This window comes from Nerophis lumbriciformis, linkage group LG10, assembly GCF_033978685.3.
Source record: "Nerophis lumbriciformis linkage group LG10, RoL_Nlum_v2.1, whole genome shotgun sequence".
In the NCBI taxonomy this organism is placed as follows: domain Eukaryota; kingdom Metazoa; phylum Chordata; class Actinopteri; order Syngnathiformes; family Syngnathidae; genus Nerophis; species Nerophis lumbriciformis.
The window spans coordinates 33,585,169-33,600,144 of NC_084557.2; the positions used below are offsets into that span (position 1 = coordinate 33,585,169).

Consider the following 14,976-nt stretch of genomic DNA (forward strand, 5'->3'; position numbering starts at 1 on the left):
GTTCTATTAACACAGATACGACTGTATATAAGACGGATACCGCCCTCCAAAATAGTCTCTCTCTTTTAGATGAAATAACAGAGGAACTATTACGGCGTGTAAGTGGGATAAAACAAACAACATGTTTACTTGACCCACTTCCTGGGAAACTTATCAAGGAGCTTTTTGTATTATTAGGTCCATCAGTGCTAAATATTATAAACTTATCACTTTCCTCCGGCACTGTTCCCCTAGCATTCAAGAAAGCGGTTATTCATCCTCTGCTCAAAAGACCTAACCTCGATCCTGACCTAAGAGGTAAACTTAGGTCAAGGGTCCCACCTTCCCTTTATTTCGAAAATCCTCGAAAAAATTGTCGCACTGCAGCTAAATGAACACTTAGTGTCTAACAATCTCTGTGACCCTTTTCAATCCGGTTTCAGGGCAAATCACTCTACGGAGACAGCCCTCGCAAAAATTACTAATGATCTACTGCTAACGATAGATTCTGATGCGTCATCTATGTTGCTGCTTCTCGATCTTAGCGCTGCTTTCGATACCGTCATATATCAAATATCATAATATTTTATTAGAGCGTATCAAAACACGTATTGGTATGTCAGGCTTAGCCTTGTCGTGGTTTAACTCTTATCTTAACGTGCGGAGTTCCTCAGGGTTCGGTTCTTGGCCCTGCACTCTTTAGTATTTACATGCTGCCGCTAGGCAACATCATACGCAAATACGGTGTTAGCTTTCACTGTTATGCTGATGACACCCAACTCTACATGCCCCTAAAGCTGACCAACACGCCGGATTGTAGTCAGCTGGAGGCGTGTCTTAATGAAATTAAACAATGGATGTCCGCTAACTTCTTGCAACTCAACGCCAAGAAAATGGAAATGCTGATTATCGGTCGTGCTAAACACCGACATTTATTTAATAATACCACCTTAACATTTGACAACCAAACAATTACACAAGGCGACTTGGTAAAGAATCTGGGTATTATCTTCGACCCAACTCTCTCGTTTGAGTCACACATTAGGAGTGTTACTAAAACGGCCTTCTTTCATCTCCGTAATATTGCTAAAATTCGTTCTATTTTATCCACTAGCGACGCTGAGATCATTATTCATGCGTTCGTTACGTCTCGTCTCGATTACTGTAACTTATTATTTTCAGGTCTCCCTATGTCTAGCATTAAAAGATTACAGTTGGTACAAAATGCGGCTGCTAGACTTTTGACAAGAACAAGAAAGTTTGATCATATTACGCCTATACTGGCTCACCTGCACTGGCTTCCTGTGCACTTAAGATGTGACTTTAAGGTTTTACCAGAGGTGGGACCAAGTCATTGCTTTGCAAGTCACAAGTAAGTCTCAAGTCTTTACCCTCAAGTCTCGAGTCAAGTCCCGAGTCAAGACAGGGCAAGTCCGAGTCAAGTCCAAAGTCAAGACTGGAAAGTCTCAAGTCAAGTCCCAAGTCCTGCATTTTGAGTTTCGAGTCCTTTCAAGTCATTTAACCACAGACTAATATATTTACACAGATTGTGTATGCTTTTAAAACGCTGTATTTATTTATTAAAACAAGTGCATTTGAAATTGCAAGGAAAAAGATAGTGCTGACATTGCACTTCAAAATAGCACTATTAACTAGTCATTTTAAACATGTAACTCATTCCTTTACAGAATAAACACATTTGAAAAAAAAACAAGTGCAACTGTACTTATTTGCACAAAAGTGTTAACATTGTATTTCCATGGCATATTGCATTGTAACTAGTTCCACAGCAGTTTCTATCCTGTTCTTACCTTATCTCATTGATCTCATCTCATACTGTATGTGTGTTTATGTGTGCGTACACATGAAAAACATAACAAATATATGAACATAACAATGAACAGAGTTGTACTTTTTAGATGTCAGGACCCTATGCAATATGTACACATATTCTTAATATAGTATACATTTTAACTGACCTTTATTTGACTATGTTTGTCTTTTTGTAGGTGGCTAAAATACGCGGTGCTGCTGAATGCCGTCTAACGTTACGTTACTGTGTGTGATACATTGACTAACGTAACGTTATGTATAGGTACCTCATGAAACCCTGCTTAAAAAAAAATCCCTTGACAAAAAGTATGAATAAGGTAGCAAACTGCAGTGGACGCAACAGATTGCCGTGTTTGCAATGACGTTATAACCATAGACATCTTATAAGTAGACGCAGCATTGGTTGCTGTGACGTGAGCAATTTGGCCGCCATCTTGAAGTGGTGATGAGGAGCCGGCGAGCAGCCGAAACTGACAGATGACAGGTAGAAAACAAAGATGGTGGTGTTCACCGTTTTCCTGCTCAAATGAGCGGACTGTTGAAAATAGGAATCGGGGGATTACTTTTCACAAGTAAGATTTAACATTAACGTACTATTGGTTGTATTTTATGAAAATAATATTACCACAGAGTTGAGAAGGATCAAAGATCTTCAATATTTGTATGTGAAAATCACAAAGAAATCTTCTGGGGGAGGATGACGCCCCTACAGGGGTTTGGTTTACAAACTTTCAGCCCCACCTAAAACAAAATTCACCAGCCGCCACTGATTATGATGCATTCTCATTTTAGGCAAAGTATAAGACAATACTTTCTTAACAGTATAATTATAACCAGGAATCAGTCTTCAAGTAACAATATTCAAATACTAACATTGTTGGGTTGAACAGAATTTGGTTTTATTCTGAATCCAGTGAAACAGATTGGTGGTTTTAGCTGATATGAAGACTTTCAGGTGTTTATATATGTTTAAGTATTTGGCAGACGCTTTTATCCAAAGCGACTTACATAAAATAATACATATAAAACAATCACTGCAAACATTATCATTTAAGGGAAGAATGTAATAGAAAATATCAATACAAAGTGTCAAGACAGAATAAACTCTCTGCTGCTGAAGCAACAGAGATACAGTCTATAGGTCCCTAAGATATATAGATATCTAATGTATTCATACATTGTTTATGTAGGATACACACATATGTATATATAACCTAATCATATTGTTTCTTCAATTTAAAAATAGATTACCGTTTTTTTCCCCCTTCTCTGGGATTATATTCCCAGTTTTGATCTCGGACGTCTGGTCATTTATAGTGTATAAGAATATTATATTACTGTTAAGCAAACTATGAATAATAAAACACGCCAAAACATGTGTCTGTTATCATGGCTACACGTATGACAAAAAACGGGGTGAAAATCAGTCGTATTCAGTGAGGTAAAATGAATTAAATGCGCTGACAGTTCATTGCTCCTGCCAAATTAATTGCACTGAGTGGAGCGGATCACCACTCCAAGATGGCGGCCACGCGCCTCGTCTGTGCCAGTAGGCAGTAGCGCTCTATGCTGCGTCTACTTATAAGATGTCTATGGTTATAACGTTAGCAGTGAGTTTGCAGCCTCACTGATTTAACTACACAGCAAATAAAAGTCACGTTACTTAGCCAATAAACGTTGTCTTACATTCAGAACTTACCCTTCTTTGTGCAACTTCAAATGTCGAACGAAGTTGGAAGTTGTTGCGTCTCCGTCTGTAATATTCGAACTGCGTGATTTGCATACCGCAATTCGTTTTTTGTTGACCAAGTCGTAGTTTTTATACCCGAACGAAACCAACTTTAACATAATTGTTTATCACTGGCACGTTGTTGGACAACTCTTGGTCATTGGTTGTCCTGCAATTTGATTGGATGAATGCTGCGTGATGAAAACAACGTAGTTCTAATTTGATTGGCTGTTGTACTGACAGCACACCAGCTGACAGGAATAACACACTGATAGACAGACGAAGAAAATGAAAAATACGGAGCGCTCCCAAATAACTTTTTAAGCTTTGGATTTTGGGGAAAGTGGCAAGTCATGTCAAGTCATGTCAAGTCAAAAGGCTCAAGTCCAAGTGAAGTCACAAGTCATTGATGTTAAAGTCTAAGTCGAGTTGCAAGTCTCTTCACATTTTGTCAAGTCGAGTCTAAAGTCATCAAATTCATGACTCGAGTCCAAGTCATGTGACTCGAGTCCACACCTCTGGGTTTTACTACTTACGTATAAAATACTACACGGTCTAGCTCCAGCCTATCTTGCCGATTGTATTGTACCATATGTCCCGGCAAGAAATCTGCGTTCAAAGAACTCCGGCTTATTAGTGATTCCCAGAGCCCAAAAAAAGTCTGCGGGCTATAGAGCGTTTTCTATTCGGGCTCCAGTACTATGGAATGCCCTCCCGGTAACAATTACAGATGCTACCCCAGTAGAAGCATTTAAGTGCCATCTTAAAACTCATTTGTATACTCTAGCCTTTAAATAGCCCCCCTTTTTTAGACCAGTTGATCTGCCGTTTCTTTTCCTTTCTCCTTTGCTCCCCCCTCTCCCTTGTGGAGGGGGAGACACACAGGTCCGGTGGCCATGGATGAAGTGCTGGCTGTCCAGAGTCGGGACTCGGGGTGGACCGCTCGCCTGTGCATCGGTTGGGAACATCTCTGCGCTGCTGACTCGTCTCCGCTCGGGATGGTCTCCTGCTGGCCCCACTATGGACTGGACTCTTACTATTATGTTGGATCCACTATGGACTGGACTCTCATAATATTATGTCAGACCCACTCGACATCCATTGCATTCGGTCTCCCCTAGAAGGGTGGGTTACCTACATATGCGGTCCTCTCCAAGGTTTCTCATAGTCATTCACATCGACGTCGCACTGGGGTGAGTTTTTCCTTGCCCTTATGTGGGCTCTGTACCGAGGATGTCGTTGTGGCTTGTGCAGCCCTTTGAGACACTTGGGATTTAGGGCTATATAAATAAACATTGATTGATTGATTGATTGAATGTTTACTTATATAGCAATAAATCACGAGTGTCTCAAAGGGCTGCACAAGCCACAACGACATCCTCGGCTCAGATCTCACATCAGGGCAAGAAAAAACTCAACCCAATGGGATGACAATGAGAAACCTTAGAGGGGACCGCAGATGTAGGGACCTGCCCCCTGGGCGACCGGTGCAATGGACGTTGAGTGGATATAGCATAATATTGTGAGAGTCCAGTCCATAGTGGATCTAACATAATAGTGAGAGTCCAGTCCATAGTGGGGCCAGCAGGAAACCATCCCGAGCGGAGATTGGTCAGCAGCGCAGAGATGTTCCCAACCGATGCACAGGCGAGCGGTCCACCCCGGGTCCCGACTCTGGACAGCCAGCACTTCATCCAAGGCCACCGGACCTGTGTGTCTCCCCCTCCACAAGGGAGAGGGGGGAGCAGAGGCGAAAGGAAAAGAAACGGCAGATCAACTGGTCTAAAAAAAGGGGGTCTATTTAAAGGCTAGAGTATACAAATGAGTTTTAAGATGGGACTTAAATGCTTCTACTGAGGTAGCATCTCTAACTGTTACCAGGAGGGCATTCCATAGTACTGGAGCCCGAATAGAAAACGCTCTATAGCCCGCAGACTTTGTTTGGGCTCTGGGAATCACTAATAAGCCGGAGTTCTTAGAACGCAGATTTCTTGCCGGGACATATGGTACAATACAATCGGCAAGATAGGCTGAAGCTAGACCATGTAGTATTTTATACGTAAGTAGTAAAACCTTAAAGTCACATCTTAAGTGCACAGGAAGCCAGTGCAGGTGAGCCAGTATAGCCCGCAGACGTTCTCCTTAGTCCGATGTTAGTGATGTCCTACTTAGTCCGACTTCACCTCTCAAAATACCGTAATTTATGTCACCAAACGGACACGGCTGGAGATACTATACAGAAACCCACTTGCACTACTACTGTAACCGGCACCAAAATATTGGTATTGGGAGAACACTAATGACAGGGTGCTTCTTATGAAATTATACGGCAAACATATTCTTAGCCCATTCCTGCTCTGTCACTGACAGGAATATGATGGCAAATTTCCCAAGTCATTTGCACAGCATCCCGTATTAGTCCTGCATCTTGTAAACTGCGTTTGAATCCAGGTTGGAGATGTGTCAGGAAGATTCGCAAGATCATGCAGTCACTCATTTGAAAATCTGTGTTTTCCTTATGTTTATTTTTTTATTTTTTTATTTGAACTAAAAAAAAAGTAAATAAGTAATTAAACAATTTAGCTCCAATGAATGTGTTTTAGTACAAAACAACATGGATCAAATTCAATTGAAGAAAAATAATACCGTAAATAAAAATTGCTTCACAAAAATAAAAAAAGTGTGAAATGTTTTGTAAAAGGACAAAATATAGGGCCCCGATTTAGCCAGGGGTGTCCATGTGTGTACTAATAATTATGGAAATTACAATAAATAAATAAAAACTGCAGCCCTAAGACATAACTTTTTTCTTTTTTTTTTTAAATATGAGAAACAAATCATAATAATCTTTATCAACCCAGAGGAAGAAAATGTTTTATCACATCAAAATGTTGATAACACTACACTACACATACTGTACAATAATCTAAGTGTCAATCATTCACAGTACTGTTGATGCACATTATTATCTGAGGAGGCAGAAGTTGATCCACTTCAGTCTGAGGATATGCTCACTGTGACCGATGGGGTGTCTTTATTGCACTGCATATTTAAGTTGCTCATTTGTTATGCAGAGTGTGGTTTGACGTTGAAGAGCACATACTGTCAATATTAAGGGGGGAATCCGAGCAAATGTCCAAAGAGGAAAAAGGCAAAAAAAACTCAACAAGAGGCGGAAATAACACCAGACACCACCAAATAAATAGCAGCAGAGAGCAGAAGGAGGAATAGACAGAGAACAAGAGTGTGGGAATGATTAAGCAGGGTTTAGGATGAGGAGATGGCAAATGGCGCGGTGAAGTGAAAAAATATGGGCGGTGCAAAGAAAGTGCTGCAGTGCAGCCAACATGATGTAGAGATGTAGATGATATATTCACCAGTGGCGGGCCGTGCGTTTCTCACCTAGGCTTTCATTGACGTCCTCCTTAGTATGACGTCACCTCTCAAAATACCGTAATTTATGTCATCACATGGACACGGCTGGAGATACTATACAGAAACACACTTGCACCAGTGACGTGCGGTGAGGTTGATGGCTGGTGAGGCACTGACTTCATCACAGTCACATTTACAAACATATGAACCCTAAAGAGTATCTTATTCACCATTTGATTGGCAGCAGTTAACGGGTTATGTTTAAAAGCTCATACCAGCATTCTTCCCTGCTTGGCACTCAGCATCAAGGGTTGGAAATGGGGGTTAAATCACCAAAAATGATTCCCAGGCGCGGCGCCGCTGCTGCCCACTGCTCCCCTCACCTCCCAGGGGGTGATCAAGGGGATGGGTCAAATGCAGAGGACAAATTTCACCACACCTAGTGTGTGTGACAATCATTGCTACTTTAACTTAGCTTTAACTTTACACATACAAACTGTAGCACACAAAAAAGCACATTTAATAAAAAAAAACATTATTATGGTCTTACCTTTACTTATAAATGAAGTCCATGCGCAGCTCCTTTTGAACAAAAGCATCGATAACTTGTTTGTAGAAGTCTTCCTTATCTTTCTTCAGTTTTAAAAGTCCCTCTGTCTCGATGGAGATCTTCCTTTAATTATTACCTCCTGCTTCGATTGAAAGTCCAGTTTAGAAAACTGTTTTATTTTAGATATGTAATCCTCCATGTTAAAAGTTCAGGCGAGAGGAAAAAATAAACGATCGCTGCTAACTGTTGCTGCTTATTGTCACTTCTTCTGCAGCCGAGTAGTCGCAAGAATGATCTCTGGGATCACTAGCGCCCTCTACCACCAGGAGGCGGGATTATTGCAAGCCTCAGCCAGTGCGTATTCGCAGCCGTTTTATGATTGCTCAGCACAAGAAATACGTTACACACATACAGTTGTTGACAAAATACACTGTACATTATATACCTCAGCTAACTAAACTATGGAAATGTATAAAATAATTCATATAGCAATACGGTCTCACTGCACAGCAGGCCAGCAGTTAGCCGAGTCATTGCGCAATCCATGGCGAGGCACAACTGGCTGCTGACTCACCGCAAGTCTCTTCTCAGTATTTGAACGGCAAATGTGAAAATTCAGCGATTTTGAATAAAAAATAATCTAAAACTGGTGAAGTTAAATGGAAAATAACTTTATAGTATAATCACTGGATACATATAACAATTTAATACATTTTTTTTCTTTTTACATTTTTTTTCTTTCCATGATGGCACGTGAGGCCCCGCCTCACCTGCCTCCCCTGACTGCACGTCACTGACTTGCACGCTAGTGCGCATTGAAACCCCTCATCAGTGTACAAAAGGGTCTATTTTAAGGCGCATTTAACATTCAAAAAACCTGCTTCAGCAATTAAAACATATCTTACGTGGTGCTGTCAAAATTAAAATAATTGTATAAAACAAATGAAACATGAAAAAATAAGCCAGTGGTACCGTCGTAGTCAGTTGATTTGTGTGAAAGTGGCGAGCATTTCCCCATTTCACTGCCGGTGTTGAGCCAAAAGGTGATTGCTTGCGAAAAATGGATTTCCTTCGCGGGAGCGCGCACCGCTCGCTAAACTTGCATTGCTTGCCTTCGTCAGTCCACAGCAGATTACCAGGTGTAAAACAAACACTTTATCTCCGTGGTTATTGTACCGGTGAGTTTTCTGTGGCTTTCTATGGCTCGTATGGTTCCGCTGCCACTTCTTGCTTTTGCAACTTGTGATTGGATACTCACTTGGGACTCCCAAGTGAGTATCCAATCACAGCGTAAGGCCAGCTAGAAGGCTTTACTGACAACAACTCGTGATCTGATTGGCAATCGCAATTGTCTATCAACTCTGTGTCTCCGTTCACTTACAGTGCACAGACGCCCGCATTATTGATTCTTAAGGCCCCGGGCAGATTTCGTACAGCTTGGCAACATAACCTAAAAACAACAGCACTGGAAGGAGCATAATATGACATCAAGAGAATACAAATACCTTTAGATATTTAGGGAAAATAAATAAAAAATGACCTTTGTCTTTAATTATGATCATGATTTCTGGTTATGTTAGGCCAGCAGAGAAGGCCTTGCTGGCCCTGACGGCACACCACTGATATTCACAAATTGAGTGACACTACTATTTTGTAAATGTGATCATTCATATGAATTATTGTGATGTGTTTGCATGTTCACACAAGTCAACAATGTTTATGCCTTGCAGTATATGAAGAAGTACTCCCTGTTGTAAGCCATCAGCACACTGCTGTTTGTTGCAGAGTTAGGCTCATGCAGTCACTCATGTGCATACTTGCCAACCTTGAGATCTCCGAATTTGGGAGATTGGGTGGGGGGAGGGGGGGGGGTTAAGGGGGGCGGAGTATATTTATAGCTGGAATTCACTGAAATTAAAGTATTTCTACAGAATATTATAAGCCTTCTATTGGTGGGTTGTTGTTGAGATATATATATATATATATATATATATATATATATATATATATATATATATATATATATATAGTACAGTATACAGTAATGGAAACACAGTTGTTCTACTAACTGTACTGTACTTGCTGCTTACTTAAAAAAAAAATAACACTTACCTTTCACTATTTGATTAGCCTTTGTTCTGCCATTTGAGTACTGGCGAGCGATCTCTGAATCCGGGAACATATCCTTCACGGATTTAGTCAAAATATCCGCAAATTAGAACGGGATGTTGCTTGCAAGGTGGCCCATAATACTGCGTTGCCGCCGCCTTGTGCTTCTCTGACCGTTCATGAGTGACTATATCCATTCGGCCACCGTGTTATGGGTTATAGATAAACCTATGGATAACGGAGACATATATAATAGTCTCCTTTTCAGGTGAGAGGACGCTAAAAGCAGTGCCTTTAAGGCACACCCCCAATATTGTTTGTCCGGCTGGAAATTTTGGACATTACTACTTGCCGTAGTTTTGAAGCAATGCATGATGGGAATCTGGATGTTGCGTGTCAGTGTATTAACGTGCCGGCTGGTATAAACACACGCTGAGAAATAGCTCCATGCCTGCCTACTTTATGGGTTATAGATAAACCTATGGATAACGGAGACATATATAATAGTCTCCTTTTAAAGTTAAAGTACCAATGATTGTCACACACACACTAGGTGTGGTGAAATTTGTCCTCTGCATTTGACCCATCCCCTTGTTCACCTTCTGGGAGGTGAGGGGAGCAGTGTGCAGCAGCGGTGCCGCATCCGGGAATAATTTTTGGTGCTTTAACCCCCAATTCAAACCCTTGATGCTGAGTGCCAAGCAGGGAGGTAATGGGTCCCATTTTTATAGTCTTTGGTATGACTCGGCCATTGTTTGAACTCACAACCTACCGATCTCAGGGCGGACACTCTAACCCAGTGGTTCCCAAATGGGGGTACGCATACCCCTGGGGGTACTTGAAGGTATGCCAAGGGGTACGTGAGATTTTTTTTTAAATATTCTAAAAATAGCAACAATTCAAAAATCCTTTATAAATATATTTATTGAATAATACTTCAACAAAATATGAATGTAAGTTCGTAAACTGAACATCAAATCAAGTAGGCTATTCCATTCATTACAATGCAACAATGCAACAATGCAATATTTAGTGTTGACAGCTAGATTTTTGTGTGGACATGTTCCATAAATATTGATGTTAAAGATTTCTTTTTTTGTGAAGAAATGTTTAGAATTAAGTTCATGAATCCAGATGGATCTCTATTACAATCCCCAAAGAGGGCACTTTAAGTTGATGATTACTTCTATGTGTAGAAATCTTTATTTATATTTGAATCACTTGTTTATTTTTCAACAAGTTTTTAATTATTTTTATATCTTTTTTTCCAAATAGTTCAAGAAAGACCACTACAAATGAGCAATATTTTGCACTGTTATACTATTTAATAAATCAGAAACTGATGACATAGTGCTGTATTTTACTTCTTTATCTCTTTTTTTTCAACCAAAAATGCTTTGCTCTGATTAGGGGGTACTTGAATTTAAAAAATGTTCACAGGGGGTACATTACTGAAAAAAAGTTGAGAACCACTGCTCTAACCACTAGGCCACTGAGTAGGTAACTAGGCCACTGAGTAGGTTTCAGGTGAGAGACGACGCTAAAGGCAGCGCCTTTAAGGCACGCCCCCAATATAGTTGTCCGGCTGGAAATTGGGAGAAATTCGGGAGAATGGTTGTCCCGGGAGATTTTCGGGAGAGGCACTGAAATTCGGGAGTCTCCCGGAAAATTCGGGAGTGTTGGCAAGTATGCTCATGTGGGCATCCAAACCCAGAACCACCTGGCTGTTAGGCAAATGTGTCAATCACATGTGCCACAGAGCAGTCAAGGGCACAAATTGTTCAACATTTCTACAACAACCCAAAAATAATTTGGGGTTGGACAAATCTATGCCATGGGATAAATGCCCTACCACCAATAGAAGGCTTTTAATATTCCGTAGTTGTGTAATTAAACACTAAAAAAACAAAAAATACGACTTCCTAAAGGTTACATCAGGTGTGCCTCAGGACTTTATCCTTGGACCACTTCTTTTTGCTAATTACCTCAGCATACTTTAGATCAGGGGTGTCGGTCGATCACGAGGCATTAAAAAAATAGACCCGAAAAACGACTGATTATCAGTCTTCACGGTGACGTCACTTTCGTCACTTGATTGACATTCACGGCACCCAAGGAGCTTGTGAGATGACACTGGTTGCTGCGAGCTGAGTATGAAGGAAAAAAAAAAAACGGCAGCAACGCAAGAAGCACTCTTTATTTCAACAGACTCTGTCTCAGTACCAGCTGTACAAAAATGTGAAGACCACCCGCACAGTTCCTATCGTCACAATAAAAGTGCTGCTCTATCCTGCCTTGCTAACAAAACAAGGGTCTAAGGCCATGTCTACATTATGCCGGATAACGACCAATGGGTGGATGGAACTCCTTAAACAAATAAGTATTGAACCTAAGCCCCGTGTCAGCTACACTAAACCAATGTTTAAGGTCCCCCTCCTTGGAGAATTTTTCACACAGGTAAGTACGCCGTGTATTTCTTGAATCTCCGGCTCTTAGCTCTGTATGGACTCATTGACCGTTTACAAACTGAGTTCGGAGAGGAAGTGACGCCAGAAAGACCGCGCCCAACACAGGAAGTGACGTCAGAAAGACCGCGCCACATCCAGCTTCATAATAAAGCAGTTTCGTAACTCGGAGCTAACCACTGGAAATATGGAGGTGAGTCATCCAAACATGCCCGTGTTTCTCCTTCCGTCTGTACAGACGCTTGTGGAAATCACACATGAATACCTTAAGAGAAAGCGATTGCAGCTATTTGGGATACTACACTTCTCAGACGTCAAGAGAACTTTCGAATGTCGAGGTCAGCTTTGATTCTACATACCAAAAAACTTTGTCCATTTGTCAAAGGAGAGTCAACGAGAATGCAGGCTCCCGTGGATGTGGTAAAAAAAAAGGTAGTGTGTGCTTTGTATTACCTGGCCGTCGAGGGAAGACTACGGAAAATAGCGAAAGCTGGCAAAGCAGACTGTATCAGTTATTGTCCGCCATGTATGTCGCGGACTCAACGTCTAGGTCCAGAGTATATAAAGTCACCAAAAACAAATGGACAATGAAGGTGAAGGCAAAAGAGTGAGGAGTGTCCTGACCAAATATCTAGATCCCTAGATTGATTGTTGTAAAATGTTCTTTGTCACATCGTGTACTTTCACGTGTTTAATAGAGATTTCATTAATTTATGATGGCTCAGGTGTGATTCACTACAATAGTGCCCCACAAGTTCCAGTTAATTGAAATACCACAACACTAGATATTCTTCAGATAAGTTAAATTTAATTTAAGAACTTGCACACAAAGCAACACTGGAGGTGTTGCATGCATACAAGGTTTTTACTGCCTCTGTTTCCTTCTGCAGGTCTGGTTGTCTTCCTCAGTATGATGGTGGGAGCATTCGTGTGGGGAGGCCTGGCGGACAAAGTTGGCCGTCGACGCTGTTTGGTTGTGGCATTATCTATTAACTGCGTCTTTGTCTTCCTGTCCTCGTTTGCACAAAGCTATGGCTTCTTCCTCTTCTTCAGGCTGCTGTCAGGCATCGGGTAAGTCAAACAAATGCACACTCACAAACAGTGTATCATGTTTGTCTTAGGTAACACCCTTTTGCCTTCACATGTCTTTCTATTTACTATAATTCGTGTGTGTGAGTGTGTGTGTGTGTGTGTGTGTGTGTGTGTGTGTGTGTGTGCTTGCATACAGGGTGTGGGTGATGCGTCAGTGCAGTAATACTTGGTAGAAGTGCTTGTAGTTAGTGCATGTTACATGTTGCTCCTGCTTGCTACTATCAGCTACCGCCCCGCCAGTTAGCCCACCACGCGGGGATGAACAGAGGAGCAGAGTGTGTAAGTATCCTCTTGCCGGTACATTGCCTCTCCACCGCCAAGAATCCTGCAGTGCCTCCTTGTGGCCACACACGGATAAGTGTCCTTGCGAACACTAAATCAAACTCTCGGGGATCGGGGAACAGCAGTGGGCCCTAGAAGTGAGCTGTGTAGGCCCACCGGTGTGCGGACACACCTTGCCAACCACTGTCCCAGCTATGGGTAAATAACATGGGCGGGTGGGGCTCGTAGCCATGGTCGGCAACCCACCTAGGTGAGGAACACTCTGAACTAAAACCGGGACTGCAAAGAGTTGCGCCCCACAGTCCTTAATTAGCATAGTAAAGTCAACCATGGAGAACAAAGTCATCCTAAATGCTATACTTCCAGCGGCAGGAGTCCGCAGGAACATCGCAGCGGATGGTGGTGTTGGTCCTCCTTGCGGAGGTCATCATGATGACAGGACCTTAAACACGCGAGGGAGGGTCCTGCCCGATCACAGCACCCCATCCAAAGCACTCATGTGCTGGCGGACACCATTTATAATGGGAACCTTCAACCCATGCACAGTGAGAGAAAAATCTAGATTGGAGGACCTAGCACACTGTGCCAAAGCAGGGGGAACACAGAAGAGTGCACACTGATGACTGGATCGTTTACCACAGACTGCAGGGATGCATGTTCATCACTGCATCTGCGTGGCGAAACGAGGCCCAGGCTGCAACAGGGGCGTAAGGCTATTGCTTGGTTCTCTGGCACGTAAGGCTGTGCATCTGGTTTACCTCCATACCGGCAGGTTCTCAGGCAGTCAGCCTGACTTGTATCACTGCAAATGTCCACAGCCGCATGATAGTGAACTGGATTTGGCATGCCATTGACCATTGCCTGAGGGAAAAACAAAACGGCTTTCGAGAGGAGAGGACCACAGAAGTCCAGATCCTGGCCCTGAGGAGACTAATAGAGTAGGTGAAGAAGAACAACCTGACGGTTGTATTGTGCTTTATTGACTTCAAAAATACTTTTGACTCAAGACATAGAGGCACCGTGATGAGGATCCTGAAGGCCTATAGTGTCCCTCCCAATTTACTCAAAGCAATAGAGACCATGTATGCAGGTACACATGGCGGCAGTGAGGAGTTTCAAGTTCTGGCTAGGGTAATGCAGGGAGATACTCTAGCCACTTTCCTCTTTGTCATAGACCTGGATTACGTGCTCAGGAAGGCCATCAATGGGCCAGAGCAAGCAGACACCCTGCAGTAGTCCTGACTGACCAAGACGACGCAGATGACATCTGCCTGCTCTCCAACCACATGGAGCAGGCACAAGAGTTCTTCAGCAGTATGGAGTCAGAGTGTGCCAAGGTCGGCCTTCGACTAAATGCCAAGAAAACTGAGGTGGTCACCTATAACATCCAAGCGGAACAGCCACCTCTCTCAACAACAAGAGGCACTGCTCTGAAAGAAGTCAATGACTTCAAGAACCTGGACTCACGGGTCAACTCTACAGGACAAGATCAAAAAGTGAGGAAGACCCTACATGGAGGGCCCTGAATGACATGGCCAATACTGCTGAAGTCCAACCTCCCC

The 14,976-nt window shown here is 42.3% G+C and overlaps 1 protein-coding gene across 2 annotated transcripts in view; it reads left to right on the plus strand.

The window, feature by feature from the left end:
• Positions 1-14,976, plus strand: part of LOC133612405 (synaptic vesicle glycoprotein 2B-like) — a 115,458-nt gene that overhangs the window by 57,063 nt on the left and 43,419 nt on the right. For both annotated transcript variants that reach the window (XM_061969791.2, XM_061969792.2), the window contains one exon: positions 12,931-13,111. In XM_061969791.2, coding sequence (XP_061825775.1) covers positions 12,931-13,111 — 181 coding nt within the window. The remainder of the gene's footprint in view (positions 1-12,930; positions 13,112-14,976) is intronic.